General features: G+C 31.9%; 3 protein-coding genes across 7 annotated transcripts; all 3 read right to left on the bottom strand.

The window, feature by feature from the left end:
• Nucleotides 1–34: 34 nt before the first annotated feature.
• Nucleotides 35–3,531, bottom strand: LOC131673676 (ER lumen protein-retaining receptor 1-A-like). Its single transcript, XM_058951861.1, has 4 exons — nucleotides 3,372–3,531; nucleotides 2,027–2,219; nucleotides 1,081–1,576; nucleotides 35–527 (listed from the first exon to the last, which is right to left on the bottom strand). The coding sequence occupies exons 1-4, from the start codon at nucleotides 3,460–3,462 to the stop codon at nucleotides 486–488; spliced, it is 822 nt and encodes a 273-aa protein (XP_058807844.1). The 5' UTR covers nucleotides 3,463–3,531; the 3' UTR covers nucleotides 35–485.
• Nucleotides 3,532–3,969: 438 nt separating this feature from the next.
• Nucleotides 3,970–6,245, bottom strand: LOC131673664 (ER lumen protein-retaining receptor 2-like). 3 transcript variants are annotated; one of them, XM_058951842.1, is made up of 4 exons: nucleotides 5,661–6,245; nucleotides 5,262–5,490; nucleotides 4,919–5,190; nucleotides 3,970–4,835 (listed from the first exon to the last, which is right to left on the bottom strand). In XM_058951842.1, exons 1-4 carry the CDS (start codon nucleotides 5,770–5,772, stop codon nucleotides 4,774–4,776), a joined length of 675 nt encoding a protein of 224 aa, XP_058807825.1. In that variant the 5' UTR covers nucleotides 5,773–6,245; the 3' UTR covers nucleotides 3,970–4,773. The 3 variants fall into 3 exon arrangements, with proteins under 3 accessions (XP_058807825.1, XP_058807824.1, XP_058807823.1); XM_058951841.1 differs by having other exon boundaries at nucleotides 3,970–5,190; nucleotides 5,661–5,743; nucleotides 5,827–6,245; XM_058951840.1 differs by having other exon boundaries at nucleotides 3,970–5,190.
• Nucleotides 6,243–15,970, bottom strand: LOC131673663 (uncharacterized). 3 transcript variants are annotated; one of them, XR_009302734.1, is made up of 11 exons: nucleotides 15,815–15,970; nucleotides 8,932–9,136; nucleotides 8,502–8,624; nucleotides 8,310–8,427; nucleotides 7,861–8,122; nucleotides 7,664–7,774; nucleotides 7,195–7,285; nucleotides 6,982–7,118; nucleotides 6,788–6,920; nucleotides 6,558–6,721; nucleotides 6,243–6,261 (listed from the first exon to the last, which is right to left on the bottom strand). XR_009302734.1 is itself a non-coding variant. In XM_058951838.1 (10 exons), exons 2-10 carry the CDS (start codon nucleotides 9,091–9,093, stop codon nucleotides 6,668–6,670), a joined length of 1,191 nt encoding a protein of 396 aa, XP_058807821.1. In that variant the 5' UTR covers nucleotides 9,094–9,136; nucleotides 15,815–15,970; the 3' UTR covers nucleotides 6,501–6,667. The 3 variants fall into 3 exon arrangements, 2 of the variants coding, with proteins under 2 accessions (XP_058807821.1, XP_058807822.1); XM_058951838.1 differs by lacking the exon at nucleotides 6,243–6,261 and having other exon boundaries at nucleotides 6,501–6,721; XM_058951839.1 differs by lacking the exons at nucleotides 6,243–6,261; nucleotides 15,815–15,970 and adding an exon at nucleotides 8,785–8,851 and having other exon boundaries at nucleotides 6,501–6,721; nucleotides 8,932–9,010.
• Nucleotides 15,971–16,561: the final 591 nt, after the last annotated feature.

Below are 16,561 nucleotides of genomic sequence, written 5' to 3'. Positions count from 1 at the left end.
TATTTTACAATATTAAAATATACTATATAACTTACATTACCTATTAAAAGTCATTTTTGGCTGCTAGTTGTATACCATTTATAAATAATTCATGTTTCGTATAAAATGTAATTTTCTCTTAAAATATCTTAATGTACTTTATCTGTAAAGAATCAACTAGAAAAGTACGACATTAATAGTCTTGGCTTTTTTCCAGTATTACATATATAAACTATCGTCTAACGTGTTAGTTAGAAACTATACAAGGATCTTAATAACGAAAAATTAATCACAGAAATACAATTAAAAATAAAAATGTTGCAAAAAAAGTTCGACGATCGCATTAAGAAAGAAAATGAATATCAAAGAACTATGATAACTTTAAGTAATAGTAGCTTTGGACTGAATCAGTAATTGCATCTAGTAGAGCAATAAGTGCTCACTTTCGATCGGTTCAATGGCCATTTCACGTAAGTGCTTAAGATGATATTTCACGCCAAAGCTGATTAATTACTTGTTCCATGATCATTAGACGTTAGTAAGGTGACCTGAAAATGTAAATCAAGTGTACTGTTGAAAATGAATGAATATGGTAGAGATCGATATATTCACAGTATCAGTAGTGAAGGAAAGATTAAAAATCACTTTTATCCAAATAAACAGCATCTTTTCGTATACTAAATTATTGCAAAAAATATCTTACGTTTTGACCACTGAGAAACCGAAATATAATTTTTAATATATATAATTTTTGTATTTAAAAAATTACTCTCCACGAAGAAAAAATCATTAAATGTTGGCGATAACTTTCCATTGCAGGTACAGCTCAAATATTTTTTTCCTAGAGCAACCGATACTCCTAAATAATTTTCACAAGATCTTAGACAAGTTATGAACTGTCGATCAAAGTAATCAAGCAATAATTAAAGAAATAGTCTAAATATCTGTATTTCACTAATTTTAACTCTAATACAATAACAATCACTGATCGAGTAGTTAGAAACAAAGCAATAAATAAAACTATCAGCAATTGAAACATTAGCGCCACGATATTGTTATTGTTAAGTGCTAGTTGATCGATTTCTCAAACGTATGACTCACCCTATCTTCCTTAGGTAGCGGAGGCTGTGGCGACGTGGTCGTAATGTCAACCGACAGATGATTATTCTTGCCATCCGCGATCAACAAAGCATCGGATATTGCTGTGCCTTCATCGCTCTCCATTTTTTGCATTGCTCCATTGTCACTGGAAGGTCTACGACTTGAGGGGTTGGGTATCATGAAATTCCTAACAAAGAAGTCACAGTAGAAGACAAGTTGTACGAGGGTAGTGGCTATGGCGATGTCTTCGAATTCATGCAGCTTGGAGTACATGTAGATCCAGTGAATGAGGTAAAAGACTCGATAGATTGTCAAAAAACCAACGTATTGCAAAACGATCGGTTCGACTTGCTTGGCTTTCGAAATGAAATAAGTCTGGGGCACGATCGCCACGGACTCCAGGTACACACCGAACGCCGTGAACACTTGGAAGGTCGTGAAGCCCTCGTTCAGAAAAAGAGCAAGCATGGCACAAGGTATAATTAACAGCTCGATTCTGTGGAGGATACGATATTCATTTAATAAACATTCTGTATGTTTTAAGCGTGACGCTGACCGTCCGTAATTTATGATGGAGTCGCTAAGAAACGAAATTTAGCTAGTTCTAGTTCGTTTGAAGATTATTTTTAAATCGCGATCGCGGGTCAAGCTATACAGAATGTGGCTATAAATTTAAAATTAACTTGAGATCTCGACTGCGAATAAATTTTAGTAAATTCAACGTACGATCAATACAATCTTCGCAAAGCCATGTGTTATATTTTCAAAATAGAAAATAGAACAAAAAGCTTATTGTTATTTTTAGAAGCTTTCCAAGATAAGGTACAAAGATATCGGTCGAAAAGAAGCTACAAGCAAGTGCGAAAACCCTCAAGTACAAGACTATTCAGTAACAAACAGTAACAAAGGTAAATAATAACACTGAAATATATAAGATATACTGAACCTGAAAGCGTCATAATTGTCGTTGTAAGTGTTCTTGTATAAAATAAATATTGACATGAGGATAAGATATGTGAAGCTTGTGCGCGACGTTTGGAGTATGGCATCGTAAACTGAAGTATATCTATAAAACAGCAGAACGATGTAGTGTACCGTGAACGACAAGGCGTAAAGTAACTGTGCCTTGCCGCTTATACCTACGCAAGCACATATTAAAAAAGATTAAAGCTTTGACGAGATAATGCAACGTTTGAATTTCATGTTTGCCTGCACATTGTTTCGGCTTTTTCTCTTTGTTGGGAATCATCGATTTCAATTCGCCAATTAGACAACATTATCAAGAAGCGCGTGCACTCGTAATTTCAGATTGCTTTTCCCGCTGATCGACCGCTGCAAGCATGCAGGCCGCGCGCGTTTGTACAATTTCTAATCGACTTCAAGTCAGCTTCAGAGCCGTTCTTTTCTTCTCGCGATTACAGCAACACTCTTGTTTCTTTTTACACGATTATGCGCCTGCTTTTGAGCACACGCGCTATATAATTGCTCTTTCACGCTCAATATTTTCTTTTTAATAGGTAGCCAAGGGCATCGATTCGAAAAATCTCGCGCTTCCCGTAGTTTACGTGAAAAATTACCATCTGCGACGTATATCATACGGAACGTCATAAACGTTGAGCCGAGAAATTGAAAATTCTCGGTACGAACATACCGCACCTCGCGCTTCCATGTCATTCAGCGACTATAATTTATCGATTTTCCATTACCCAATTGACGCAATAGCGAAAAGCTGAGTAGGTTTACGATTATAAGCGATTGTCAAGTGCGAATTTACCAGATAGCCGCGTCCTTTGATTACAGTAACGATCCACCTCAATGAAAACGTCAAACGACGTTCGAGTTTTACCACCCCCTGTCCGGAATAATTGATTTTACAATAAACCAAAGATCAGGTCGGATAATCCGATTATCGTATGATCTAACATTACTTGGTTTTATTTTGAAAATATTGATTTTCTCGATAATTTCAGTAACGTTAAATAATTTAATTAACAAACTTCAAGTCGCTAACAGCGATGAGCTACGTAAAAGCGATCCGCACGTAATACACAGCAATATTATAAACATCGCGCGCTCGCAGTTCAAATAATAAGAGAACGAGGTGGAAAGGTAAACTGAAATGTCCGGTTTGCAAAGAGAAGAAACCGTTTCGACGTATTTACCTAATGGTCGAAAGAATAGGAAAATCTAATCCTAGATTCGCGATAATAGCTCGCGAAGTGTGCATTTCACTCAAATAAACAAACGAAAAACAAGCTCGATAATAGCAACAAGGATAGCCGCAAACTCACCGGCGCACTCCTTCGTAAGCACAAGATTGATCAGCATAAAGAGCAGACCAGTTAAATGCATGTAATCACCGAGTACCTGGGCCAAATCCATTTTGAAGAGCTGGGTGGTAATGCCGCCGCGTTGTAATACGTGCGCGAAGCAGTTCGTATGCGAACTACATTGCAAGCCAGCGTCGCCCTCTCTCTCTCTCTCTCTCTCTCTCTCTCTCTCTCTCTCTCTCTCTCTCTCTCTCTCTCTCTCTCTCTCTCTCTCTCTCTCTCTCTCTCTCTCGTTGCCCCTACCATAGCGCACATGCGTCGCCGCGAGGTGAGAAGGGATAGGACAATAAACACGTTTGCTGCCTGAGAAACGAATTCCGAAAATTCAACTCTTACCAATTATGAAAGAACTGTGTAGTTATTGTTAAAGCGCAATTTGTGAAGTACATACAATGATCACGGCGCGCATAACAAAAAACATTATAAATTGGAAATCATTAATAACGAAGAGATTGATTTAATTGAAAATATATAATATATTTTACATATAATTAATATGATTTTTATTTTTAATATTCAATCATTTTACATAATTATAATTGTACAATTGTATAGTTCACATCGTCCAAGAACTAATGCAATATGTATCGATTGACTCCCTAATATTAGAACTTAATCTGATATTTACCGTCATCAAATTACATCGATAATCGATTCCCGACAAAAGGGAATCGAGTTTGAAAAGAATCGCTATAATAATCGATTTTTTGTAGAAGTTGAATACTTTTTAAAGAATCAAATATAATCTAACATCTCTATGACAGCATGTTGCGCATCTGATTCAACTCGATCGCCGCGATCGCCGGTCGCGCGTGGGCTCGTATTGCGTCGTCGCCGAGCGTCCGTTACATTCGCACGTGTGCCTAGCGCGTTTCGGCGATGTCATATTTGCGTGCCAAAGCTTGCCAAGGCTGGATCTCTTCAATTTTTCGTGCAAGATGCCAGTGCATTACGTGCGCGATATGGCGCCGATGTAACGACTCTAGCACGGATTTTATCGGCAAACATAAATGAGCTGGTATCTCGCCGAAAGGAAGTGGGTGTGTGTAAGTAAGCCAAGACAATTGCCTCAGCTCGACTTTTAAGAGGTTTGGTGCTGAGACGCGGAGCATCCGTCGCTTTCTTGCGGAAGGTGGCTTTTTTCAAAGAATGCCGTGACGAATGCCCGAAAGATAGACATTGACAGACAGGTATTGAGCCGACTAAAGGTTTTTGCGGGGCCTGTATGCTGGTGAATACAAGCCAACCATAGATTTGCAAAGCAACGCATGCTAGATTGCTTTCTGTGTGTGGTGCTTGAAGCAAACCACCGTGTTTTGACTAAAACTCAAACTCAAGAGCTGAAACGTTGCTTGCATTTATTTTATAGTGACCTAGTTGATTTTTCGTTGGCACAACTTTTACTCTTGTCAATTTGTCGTCCTGCTGATAAATACTTCTAGATTTACACTTGCATGAAAGAACGTTGTTTATGAAAAATTTCGAGTAAACGATCAACTGAACCATACCAGCAAACAGAGCGATATTTTCGATGTGATGACGCAGGTACACTAACGAGAATACCCAGTAAATCGTATGCGACAATTTGTACAGGCTCAGAAAACCAAAGTAATAGATTAACACCGTGTCCATGTATCTTGCTTTCGAAATGAGATAAGTCTGTGGAAGTGTAGCCACAGCTTCCAGACAGAAATGAAATGTCCTTATTATCTTCATCAGTCGGAGATCGTGATTCACCAAGAACGTTAAGACGACACATACAGTTATTAATATCTCGATTCTGCAATTGAAAATAAAACAATCGTTGACCGTTATTTTCATGGAAAATATAGTACGTAGTTTGCAGTTCACCTGAACGTATCGAATTTTCGATCATCATGGTTATTAAAGTACAATAATACTATTAGGATAGTCCAATAAATGAGAAAAATGTGAGCCACTTTGATTACATTGTAGAGTATGATAGTGGTAAGGGTTGGATTTGTGTACTTTCCATATGTTTCCAAATACTTCAACCACACGTCGATGTATCTAATGGTAAAGATAATCGCGAGTATCATTTGGGTTTTTAGACTGATACCTACAAATTCAAATATATAGGTAAAAAGAAACTTTCGAATTAACAAACAATAACTTCACAAAAATATATATGCAGTTTCCGAAGGCCATGAATTATGTCAATCACTGAAACTATTATTATCACAAAGCATAAAAGATTATGGATTTTGAAAAATTATCGCTCATTTTTACCTGTGCAATTTCTTTTTTTCTGTATATTCAAGAGAAGTGTGATTTCACCCATCAAAAGAAAGTAATCTCCGATGAGTTGAGTGCTGAATGCCATTCGCATCACAAAATCCATTATTTTGATGGGATTTTTTTTCGACAATCGTATGATATAGACACGTCAAATTACCTATTTGCATATCATATATCGTCGCTAATATGACTATATATAAATTACAGTAGCTGTACAAAATAATCGAAACATCAACTACAGATGATCGTTTGAGACATAGTGCCTTCGCGAAAATCAAGTGCACACTGAAAGTGTACTACGCATTGAGGCTTCCTGCTTCGTCTGTCACGAACGATAAATTACACGAATAATTAGCTTCGCCGATGAAACCGTTCTCTTAGTCAGCTTATCGCCATAAAACTGCTCTCAAAAGAACCATTTAAAAAATTGCAAAGTCAATAGATCGGCGCTATGAATCAATGTTAATTATTAAATACTTATTTGTTACCTCTAAAAATATTAGAGTTCATTTGGAATGTAAGATTTGCATTATTGTTACTTCATAATAATTTTTTTCTACATTATCTGCTTACCGAAATAAGAGAAATACAACTGCAAGTAGAATATTTATATTTTACGTTATGTCTGTATTGAACGTTTGCTAAAATAAAGATAAGTGTATTGTTCAAATTACTGTGTAAATTAACTCATCAAAAGTATACTTGAATGACTAGAAAAATAAAAAAAATTGTTTTAGACTCGTCTAATAGACAAACATTATTAAGTATAAATATAATTTTGTTGTATTTCTATAAATTATAACTTTGTAAAAAATTTGAAATGGAAAAAAATTGTCAAAATTGTGATTTTATATTACATATTTGAATAGTTGAGATTTCATTGTTTACAAATATATATTTTTTCAACTTTTATTACTATACGTTTCTGATCCTTCGATGTCAAAATTGGATAATGTTTTAGTGAACGGGCCTTTAACGATAAATGTCAAAGCATGAAATTAGTCTCTGAATGAAGCCAGAACTGTGATATATGACATAGTACTCTTGATTATCTGCAAAGAAAGGTGTAGTAAAAACGAGAACCTGCAACATCAACTATGAATGGTCAAATGCATTACTGCTGCGTAATTCTCGAAATTCATGACGTAAAGTCCAGCAGCAGTCAAGCTAGATGGTTTAATGCAACGTAACATCATAATTTGAAGTAACACTTTTGCTCTAGGCGATATATTATACCATTTATTTGTATATCTGAAAATTTTGATAATCTTTCATTGATATCAAATCTTAGTTAATGATAATATAGACATACATCTGCACAAAAAGATCGCTGCTTTCAGATATAATTAATTGGCCTGGCCAGCTCAAATATAATAGATGAATAACTACACCAAATTCAAGCATGCTCATTCGTGTCAAGTCTATTATGTTGTCCGAATTTTCCAAAATCTTAATGTACAAGAATTACGTATTTTATAATTTAAATAATACATAATATTAGAACTCAGTTTAGAAATATGCTCACTGTTATTGCGCCAAAGCTTAAAAATAGCACGCAAATAATGATCAAGCACAAAGATAATATTTCAAACGTGTTTTCCATTAAATTATTGAACCTGAAATTCAGTTTATGTTTAAAAATATGCATATAATTTCGTTAAAGGTTTCCGTCAAAAATTGTAATCTCATGAAAGCCGCATGAATTCTGTGAATAAAAATATCTAATGTTGCACAAACGAACTATCAGCGTATTCTTACCAACGACAAATTTATTCAGACATGGCGATTAATCTTCCGTGTCAACTTTAATTTTATTAGACAATTATCACCAAAAATAGCAACACGCGGATATTTCGAAATATGATACCACTCATGTTATTTAGATTATGAGGAAAATAATAACATTCTGCAGACAGTGGGTTAGGTTCCTAAAAATCTATATCATGGTAAGAGAGTAGAATCAAAAAATAATAACATAAAACTTTGTACTTAACTCGATTGCTTTTTGATGTAAACGAATCGCTGAAATGATTGTATTGTATGCAAAATCATGCTCTTTTGGAAGTCCCTGTTTGGGATTTTCCGTTGCTAAGTGTAATCGATACCTACAAAATTGATTGATTATGAACACTTAAGATCTTAAATATTCTTTTATCAGAGTAATGCTTGTCCCGAAACAAAGTATACTTACTTAATAATACCAAAAACAGCAAGATTTTGATGAACCACAACAGTGTATACGGTATCGATACTCACAAGTACCATAGAACTAACTACTCCCACAACACAATAAATACAATAGATTTCAAAAAAATATTCGTCTTGATCAACAATGTATTCCGCATGCACAACTTGTATCTTTGGTCGAGATTCATTTAGCGGTATAGTAATATCTAAAATTGTAGGAATCATTCCCGTCTGAGTAAAAGCTATTGCAGCTATAGCTAAGTATCCTGAAAATTGTATTTTTTTTAATGCATAGAAATATTTTAATGTTCAGGTTTATGAGTAAGTATTTAATAAAGGAGTGCTTATTTATAATGCATAGTAAAAATATTTGTGCAACGTCAATGTAAATATAGCATTTGTAAATGAAAACAATTTATAGAAGTTGTAAGTTTACATAGAACTAACACTAACCGGCATAGCCAATGGTCTTTAACTTTGCTATTTTGGCATTCTCAAACATGATCTGTTTTTCTGTCGAATCTACAATCCACGACCAAGTTGATGTAAGTAAATTATAGACTTTGGCCATCTTTAATGAGGAACAAATATATTTAATTAATCACTATAATCATTTAAAAATTATGAATAGAATGAGATTATTACCTTCTTTTCTTTCAAAATCACAACTGAGTACTTAGTTAAAACTCCTGCACTGTATACGGTTGCTGCAATATTTTCAGCACATAAACCTAAGTCTTTACCGCACCACATTCTTATTGCATTAATCTGAAAAGGGTATTAGGCTCTATATATTGTGCCTCAACAACTACTGTTTGTCGACTGTGTTTAGGGGGTTTGCAAGCTATTTAAAAATAAAGTGAAATTTTCTAATATTTTAGATAAAACTATTTTCGATATAAAGAGATATAAACTATTATTGAAGTACATCTTTAATTTTCTGTTGTAACATCAAAATTATCTTTTTCTTAAGTTTGAAGCTCTTGGTTTCTCAACTATGAAGGTTTAGTAGCGTTTAGATAAATATATATTAAGGAAATCCACCAATTTTTTTTTTATTAGCAGCTCAACTTACATGAGGAAATGAAACACCGCTTAATACCATTACTATAAACAATCGTTTAACTATGTTTCCAAGTTTAGATGAATACGGCCACAATCCGCATAAAATCAGTATTTTTTTATTTATTTTGAAGTATTCATTGTTGAAAACTTGATCTACAATGTTGGATTCCATACTTTTAAGTATTATTATGAATATGCTGATTCGATTTTGAAATCTGTAATCATTTGAATCGCAAGAAATAAATTATTAATTATAATATAGAACAATTTCAAAAGAAATATTCAAAATTCAGATTTAATTCAGATTCAGAGTATTTGTCAAATACTTTTGAACTCCTGGTAATTGTCTTGGTAAAAGTCAAAAAATAAAAAATTTTTGACATTTCTAGAACTTTACTAACTTTCAAAATTCAAACTTATGATGAGGTTATATAGATTTTGATTCTATTCTTTAAGATAGTTGACCATATTTTTAAACCTGAAAGGATAATGATCAATTTCCTTCTTTTCAACAAATAATAGCATTAAAAATGATGAGATAAAGCTATTTCTATAATATTTCAAATATTTGTATTGCATTCTGCAAAACATGTTTCCTTTGATCGAAAATTTTGTTTTCTGAACACTTCCATTCTTTGCTTCTCAATATATTTTAATAATAAAGACACAATGGTACAAGTATTATACATCAGTAAATTAAAAGATAGAGAACATTTTCCTTCGGAAGTTCCAAACTAAAAAGGGAGCCATTATAAGATAATGATAACTACGACTTTTCAAAATTCTCAAGAGTTCAATAAAAATGTAAACATATCAAAACTTTATATTCAACACCTCGTCTCAGTTATTATTACAATCTAATTTTTAGTTATTTTTGAAAATATTTTTTTCACCTAATCTTTAATACTTTGTAATTTCGCTGTTAGCTATATCGCATTTACAAAACCAATATTAATTCAATATAAAATGTATAAACTATATACTTAGCGATAGAATAAAGAAATTAAAATTAATAATTACGCTAAAAAAAGTTTTATTATATATATGGTGATGACAAAGTGTATTTTATGTGAATTGATTGATTTAATCGTTACTATAACCTTAAAAAAGAATTGTTTGATACCGCGATATAAAAATTAATTCTATTTTGCTTTATGTGAAAGTTTCGCTTTAATTAAGCAAAGTAGGCAATAATAAAAAATACACATCGATAGACTATTTATTAAGGCTTTATTAAAATATGTAAAATATTAGAAAATTTATTTAAAAATGCACCAATTACAACCATGAACATTTATACCGAAGTATGTTATTTACATCGTGAAGGATGTATATGATTATAACTTATAAGGAACCCTTGTGAAGTGTCCACCTCCGATTGTATGTTAATGTAATATGTTGTAGAACATAAAAAAAATAAGAGATACGTATTTTTTATCGACGGAGAAACATTTTTAGGGGGTTAAAACAACCCTTAAAAATCACCCCTGAAAATAAACTTTTCTTAATATCTCTAAACAAATGGAATATTGTTATAATTCCAACGCCAAATTGTTTGTTATGAAATGGGACTTGTATGACAATTTTTTGTACCCTAAAGGGTTGTAACCTCTAATTTTTTTAAGTAAAAATATTACTTTTATAACAATTTTTTGAGTATCAGATTTTTGAAATAGCTTAAATTAAATTAAAATATACATTTTTGTAAATAAAATGGAATATTTAAGTCATGGTGTTTTGAATATTTATCAAAAAATCGATTTAATGGGGCTCCCTACCCTTATATTCACAAAATTTCCATGTTAATAAAAAAAATATATTTACTCGTGGAGTAGCCATGCGATTTAAAGATAAACAAGGTTTATATTATTTTAGGATATGAAAACAACTTTTACAATTTTACTCAGGAAATTTGTTTTTATGAATATTATAAAAATTAATTTGAATATTCATATAATTGTAATACTAATTTTTTTTTCACATACAGACTGTCTCATGAAAATTATTGGTGAATTAAGAGATTGCAAGTCATACATTTTTTCGAAATTTTTATATTATTTAAAAAAAATTACAATATACTAATGCGAAATCAATCCAAAACAATTGAAAATAAAAATATTTTATCTGCATTTTTTTCACACGTAATACAGAAAGTTTAAGCTGTATGATAAAATTAACTCTAAAGAAAACAAAATATACAAGGTGACCCAATGAGTTATGAAAAACAGTAACAATTTCAGAAAGAAAAAGCGTAATTTATTTCAACGATTACTAGTTCATAAAATGATTATTTATCAATACAAACTAAAATAATTAAAAGGTAATTTATAAAATAGTCTTCTTTTGCTCATGCAAGTTTAAGCAGGTATACTAATTATACAACTTTAATTGTAAAACAATTCAGCATGTTGTGTAATATTATTCGTTAAGGAACATAGTTTATACGATAATGAAATTCTTCGAAATTATGTTTAAGGCATAAATATTTTCGACATCATGAACATTTAATAATAGCAACATTTGTACATCTAGGTGCCTCACATAAAGCTTGATCTGCTTATGTAAATCCAAATTCAACAGGGTTTTCAAAATGGATAGGTTTTTTGTCTATATATTCACCTTTAAACCAACTGTACTTAAAAAACATTGACATATCTAGGTAAAGACAGTTGATTGTGAGAATTTTTGAAATTTCTGTAATTTTTGTTATTTTATAATTTTTGTAATTTGTGTAAAAATTTCTGTAAGTTTTTGTATGTATGGGGATATTGTATGAGGGGGTAATGTAAAAAACTTAATGTTATACATTTCTGGAAATAAAATATATATAATAGTAGGTTCTCGAACAGCTTCTGGAAAATGTCCACTCCAAGAATAGAAATACACTTTCACTACCCACATTAGAATAAATGACTTCTTTTATCCACGTTTTGAAATATTCTGTAAATATAATGCATATTTAAAAAGAACTTATAAAATCAGTATTTGTAGACTACACGTATCTTTAGTCAATTGCAATCATGTAAACATTTGGTGGTTTAAATAAATTTTTTAGCATTATCGGTCTAAATTCATCCTTTGTTTCCTTCATAATTAAAAAAAAACGGGGCAAAAGTAATTTTCCTGCAGCATTATTGTCAGCTACAGCGTATAGCTGTGGGTTGTTGCAAAAATTTATTGAACAATACACTCAACTATTTTTGTTCCTTTCTATGTTAATATTTATTTAGAATAAATTTATAAATCAAATCCACTTTGATCAGAGTTATAGATATTATCTTCTCCATACTAACGGATGTAATTTCATGTTTTATCTACAAATTTGTCCGCTTCATCTTTTAACCTTGACTCATCACAAAGTTTTTCTTGTAATAAATTTATTTATTTTTCTTGTTCACTATTTTATGTTCTTTCTTAAATTTATATAGCCAAAAATATGAAGCTTTAAATCGTACGTCGTGAAAACCTATATTATTTTTGGCTTGCCATGCCCATTTGCGAAGATCAGTATCGTAAATAATATTGCCCACTTTTGTAGAATCTCTAATTTTTTTAAATACAAATTCAGAAATTACATTTAGTTTTTCCATATACGTACCGTCTTTATTAATCTGATTTGCCCAACAACATAATTGTCGTTCAAATGATATTTTTTTTATATTTCTGTCTAACAGTATCAATGCGTAAATTTTCCATCTTTGCAGATCTCCAGTATTCAACTGCTTTCTTTTTGTATTCTTAACTTAATTTTTCATCATCCGCGGTACATTCATTAGAATCAGTAGGCTGGTCGTACCGTATATTATCTTTAACGGCCATCACTTCACAATTTTTAAATTCTTCAAATTTGATTATCTTTTAGAGTTTTCACTTCGTTAAAGTTATCCATAGCATTCAAAAGAATTTTTTCAATGTGTTCTTTCAATTCTAATTCTACATGGTTAACAGGAGTTTCGTTTATATTCATAACTTGGAATTTTGTTAGTATAAGATTAATGATATTCATTTGATTGATTCTCATTGTTACCAAATATTACAATTAACGCAATGAAAACATAAACATAACACAATTACTAAATACCTACCATAGACTTTGTTTTTCTTTTTCAGAATATCTCTTTGCACTTAACTTATGAGTAAGAGTAATTATCACAGGAATTTAACACAAAAAGAAAAACTTTGAAAGTGTAAAAATTTCAACACTTTTGGGTACAAATAATCGCCATAGAACTGCCATTTTATCGTTGCCACACTTTAAAACATACATATTAACCTCGTTTATCTTTAAATTTTATAGCTACTCCACAAAGGAATATTTTTCTTATTAACATTGAATTTTAGTAAATATAGGGGTGGGCAATCACCATAAATCGATTTTTGGATAAAATTCCCGAATTACCTCTACTAAAATATTCCACTTTCTTTACAAAAATGTATTTTTTAATTTAATTTAAGCATTTTCAAAAAGCTGGTACTCGAAAAATTGTAAAAAAGTTATATTTTTTCAACACTCCATGCGGAAAGTGCGTTTTTTCCGCACGCTCGGCAAAAAACTTGCGTTAAAAATCGCATTTTTTACACGTCGTATCAAAAAATATGGTACGGCACATGTTCGGGAAAGAGTTTCTCGTCTCGTGTACCTTTCCACCCTTGCTTCGCTCGGGCGTAAACGCTACACGAGACGAGAATCTATTTTCCCGCACTTGTATCGTAATGTACTATTACTTAAAAAAATCAGGGGTTACAACCCTATAGGGTACAAACAATTTAGCGTTGTAAATATATTAATATTCCATTTTTTTAGAGATATTAAGAGAAGTTTATTTTCAGAGGTGATTTTTAAAGGTTGTTTTCACCCCTTAAAAAGGCTTTTCCGCCAATAAGAAAAAATACGTGTCTCTTATTTTTTTTTATGTCCTATAGCATATTACAGTTACATGGAAATTAGAGGCGGACATCTCGAAAGGGTCCTTGGTATGTATAATGTTTTTAGAACTTATATTACATTTTTTATCGTATTTATCAAACTTTTGAACAATAATTTTTCAATACAGATGATAAAAAATACTGAAAACTTCATCGATAACATATTTTTAAATCATGATTATCAATTGTAATGCACATTTATTTAACAATAAATAATATTATCGGCTATATCTCATATCAAATCAAGGAAATATGTAATGCATATGGAAGTGTTGAATTTTCAATTTCACCAATAAAAGTTTTAATCTATATTCGCGCAATAAAAAATGAAAAAGATGAGCACGCGAAGCGCGGTAAACATCACTCGTAAATTAATAATAATAATTTACATGTATAAATGCATTTTATGAGAAATATTTTTTGAATATGTAATCACATATCTCCTACTTTTTTATGAATGGTTCACGTTCATAGCAATGGCATCGCTTGTTTCTTGATCGTTGAATTCAAAAGTTTGTATTGACCGAAAACATAGCATATTTTTCATAAAATAATCACAACAAAACATGAACTGAACGGTATTGCTGACTAGAAAGATACTTTCTTTGTCACTTGCTGGTGAAATGTAGTAAACTATATACAAAATCACCGATAATGATATGAATGCAATGTAGTATGCCACCACGCTGTGAATCTTTTTTTGTTTAGTATTGAAAAACGTTTGTGGGACTATTGCCACAGCCTCCAAAATCATACTGAATGTTTCTAAGGATTGTATGTAAGAGATCTGTTTAAAATTGCAGTATGGATAGTATATAGCTAAAGCGATTGAAGGTAGTATCAAAAGGTCGATTCTGAAAGTGAAATTTTAGAATGAGTTTTTACGTCAATCCTTTTGAAATGACACTGATCTACAGTACAATAGTTACCTGAAGAAATCATTTTTATTTTCGTAAGTCTTTTTTTGGAAAAAATAAATTAATAATACTGTCAAGTACGTTGTACAAGTAAACACGAGTCCATGCATCATTTGGAGAGTTAAATTTTTGAGCGTTATACTTATGTATCGCGTTGTAAATATCAAAGCATAAAGCAGTTGGGTTTTCCCGCTAATACCTATAAAAAACGAATCACAATATTGATTTATAAAACTGTTTACTAACTCTAATTAATAATAGCTAACCAACTATCTTTTATATATAAATTACGTACTAATCACCTTAAACATATGAATAAAATATAATTTGTTTTAATTCTCTATTAGAAAGTAAGATCAATCAAATTATATCAATTTGGGAAAAATACAAGTTCTGATTTAAGTATATATATATACTAGTCCGAACAAATTGATTTCACCAACAAGAGGATTGAACTTTGTAAAGATCAAATAGCATGAAATGTAAAAAAAAGAGCTCTAAACGTAAAATAATTGGATATTGGTTACTGGTTTTTTCGCAGGCATTCAGTCTACGGTTAAAATTGATAATATAACAAATGTTTTGTTGTTTGTCATTTATCGTATCATGGTAAATTTATCGTTTTGAGTATTATACTGGATTAGAAAAGAGAGTCAGGTTTTTAAAGTATCATTAAAAAATAGGCAATCGTCCAAAATGTATACATGTTTTCATAATAACTTATCTGAAGAATCTCTTTCCAACACTTCATTCCATTCAGTCTTTCGAAAGCTTTTCAAATACTCTCTTTCATATGTTTTTAACAATTAGCCCTGTTTTTCAAAAATTTTAGTGCATTATATTCATGGATGTTAAAATATTAATTTATAAAAGTAAAATAAAACAATAACAAATGACATCATTAACAACACATAAAATTCACTACAGTATATTTAATTTGAATCAAATCACAAGTAAATGAGAATTTTGCTGAAAATTATGTATCAAATTCACACGTATGCAAAAATCTGACGACAAACACAAAATTAGAAGAAAAAGCTTCTCACTTACCAGCGCAATTCTTCGTAAAAATGATATTAATTGGCAATGAAATCATAGCCAATAATCTTGCAATATCACCCATCAATAAAAACACTGATATACTAGGTTCATCCGGTTCATCTGCCATAACGCTATAGCAAGAGGAACAAAGCTCGACTCGATTGCCTCGACGTTTCGTTGGCAACTGCTATATAAAGCTGAATTCGGCGGCTATGCGCAAATTGTGGGGTGGGGGAAATAGGAAGAGAGTGAGGAAATCGCGTACGCGAAAGCTCTCAACGTGAGAAAAGCAAGCTCTACGTATGACCTATCTGTGGGGCAACAGCTTTTTTCTTCTCGCTCCTGCGTCTGCTGTTGTCCTTTTCCGTGACGCTGTCCTTGTAAGCTTCGCAAATACGCCAAGTCCAGTATTAATGGGTATTAATGGGCTGTTGTTTAAAGGACGATAAAACATTTTTTTTCCCATGGTTTCACTTGGTGACATATTGTCCGACAGTAAAATGTATGACGCGCTCTTTGAGTGAGAAATTACGATGAGACTACCAAGTTATCTGCTATTTATAGAAACGACTGGTAGTGTATGTGTGCGCGCGTGGGCGCATGTGTGTGTGTGCGCGCGCGCACACATAATTCTTATCGTATACAACACCGTAATCTCAATTGACGGCGGTCCATTCCTTCGTCTCGCACGACAGAGTGGTATGTAGTCAGTGAAGCAATAAATTACACACGTTGCCTTGCATTCGGTGCTACTCG

This window comes from Phymastichus coffea, unplaced genomic scaffold, assembly GCF_024137745.1.
Source record: "Phymastichus coffea isolate CEN01 unplaced genomic scaffold, Cenicafe_Pcof_1.1 PCOF00190, whole genome shotgun sequence".
Lineage (NCBI taxonomy): Eukaryota > Metazoa > Arthropoda > Insecta > Hymenoptera > Eulophidae > Phymastichus > Phymastichus coffea.
This window is presented reverse-complemented; position numbering and strand designations above follow the sequence as displayed.

Excerpts from the sequence above, each read along its gene's own strand:
- LOC131673676 (XM_058951861.1), bottom strand. The coding sequence starts at position 3,462 with ATGGATTTGGCCCAGGTACTCGGTGATTACATGCATTTAACTGGTCTG. Across the intron at positions 2,220-3,371 it reads GCTTACGAAGGAGTGCGCCG|GTATAAGCGGCAAGGCACAG; the intron begins GTGAGTTTGCGG and ends GTGCTTGCGTAG. Across the intron at positions 1,577-2,026 it reads GACAATTATGACGCTTTCAG|AATCGAGCTGTTAATTATAC; the intron begins GTTCAGTATATC and ends TATCCTCCACAG.
- LOC131673664 (XM_058951840.1), bottom strand. The coding sequence starts at position 5,772 with ATGGATTTTGTGATGCGAATGGCATTCAGCACTCAACTCATCGGAGAT. Across the intron at positions 5,491-5,660 it reads GAAAAAAAGAAATTGCACAG|GTATCAGTCTAAAAACCCAA; the intron begins GTAAAAATGAGC and ends TTGAATTTGTAG. Across the intron at positions 5,191-5,261 it reads CGAAAATTCGATACGTTCAG|AATCGAGATATTAATAACTG; the intron begins GTGAACTGCAAA and ends TTTCAATTGCAG.
- LOC131673663 (XM_058951838.1), bottom strand. The coding sequence starts at position 9,093 with ATGGAATCCAACATTGTAGATCAAGTTTTCAACAATGAATACTTCAAA. Across the intron at positions 8,123-8,309 it reads AAAGACCATTGGCTATGCCG|GATACTTAGCTATAGCTGCA; the intron begins GTTAGTGTTAGT and ends TACAATTTTCAG. Across the intron at positions 7,775-7,860 it reads GCTGTTTTTGGTATTATTAA|GTATCGATTACACTTAGCAA; the intron begins GTAAGTATACTT and ends TCAATTTTGTAG.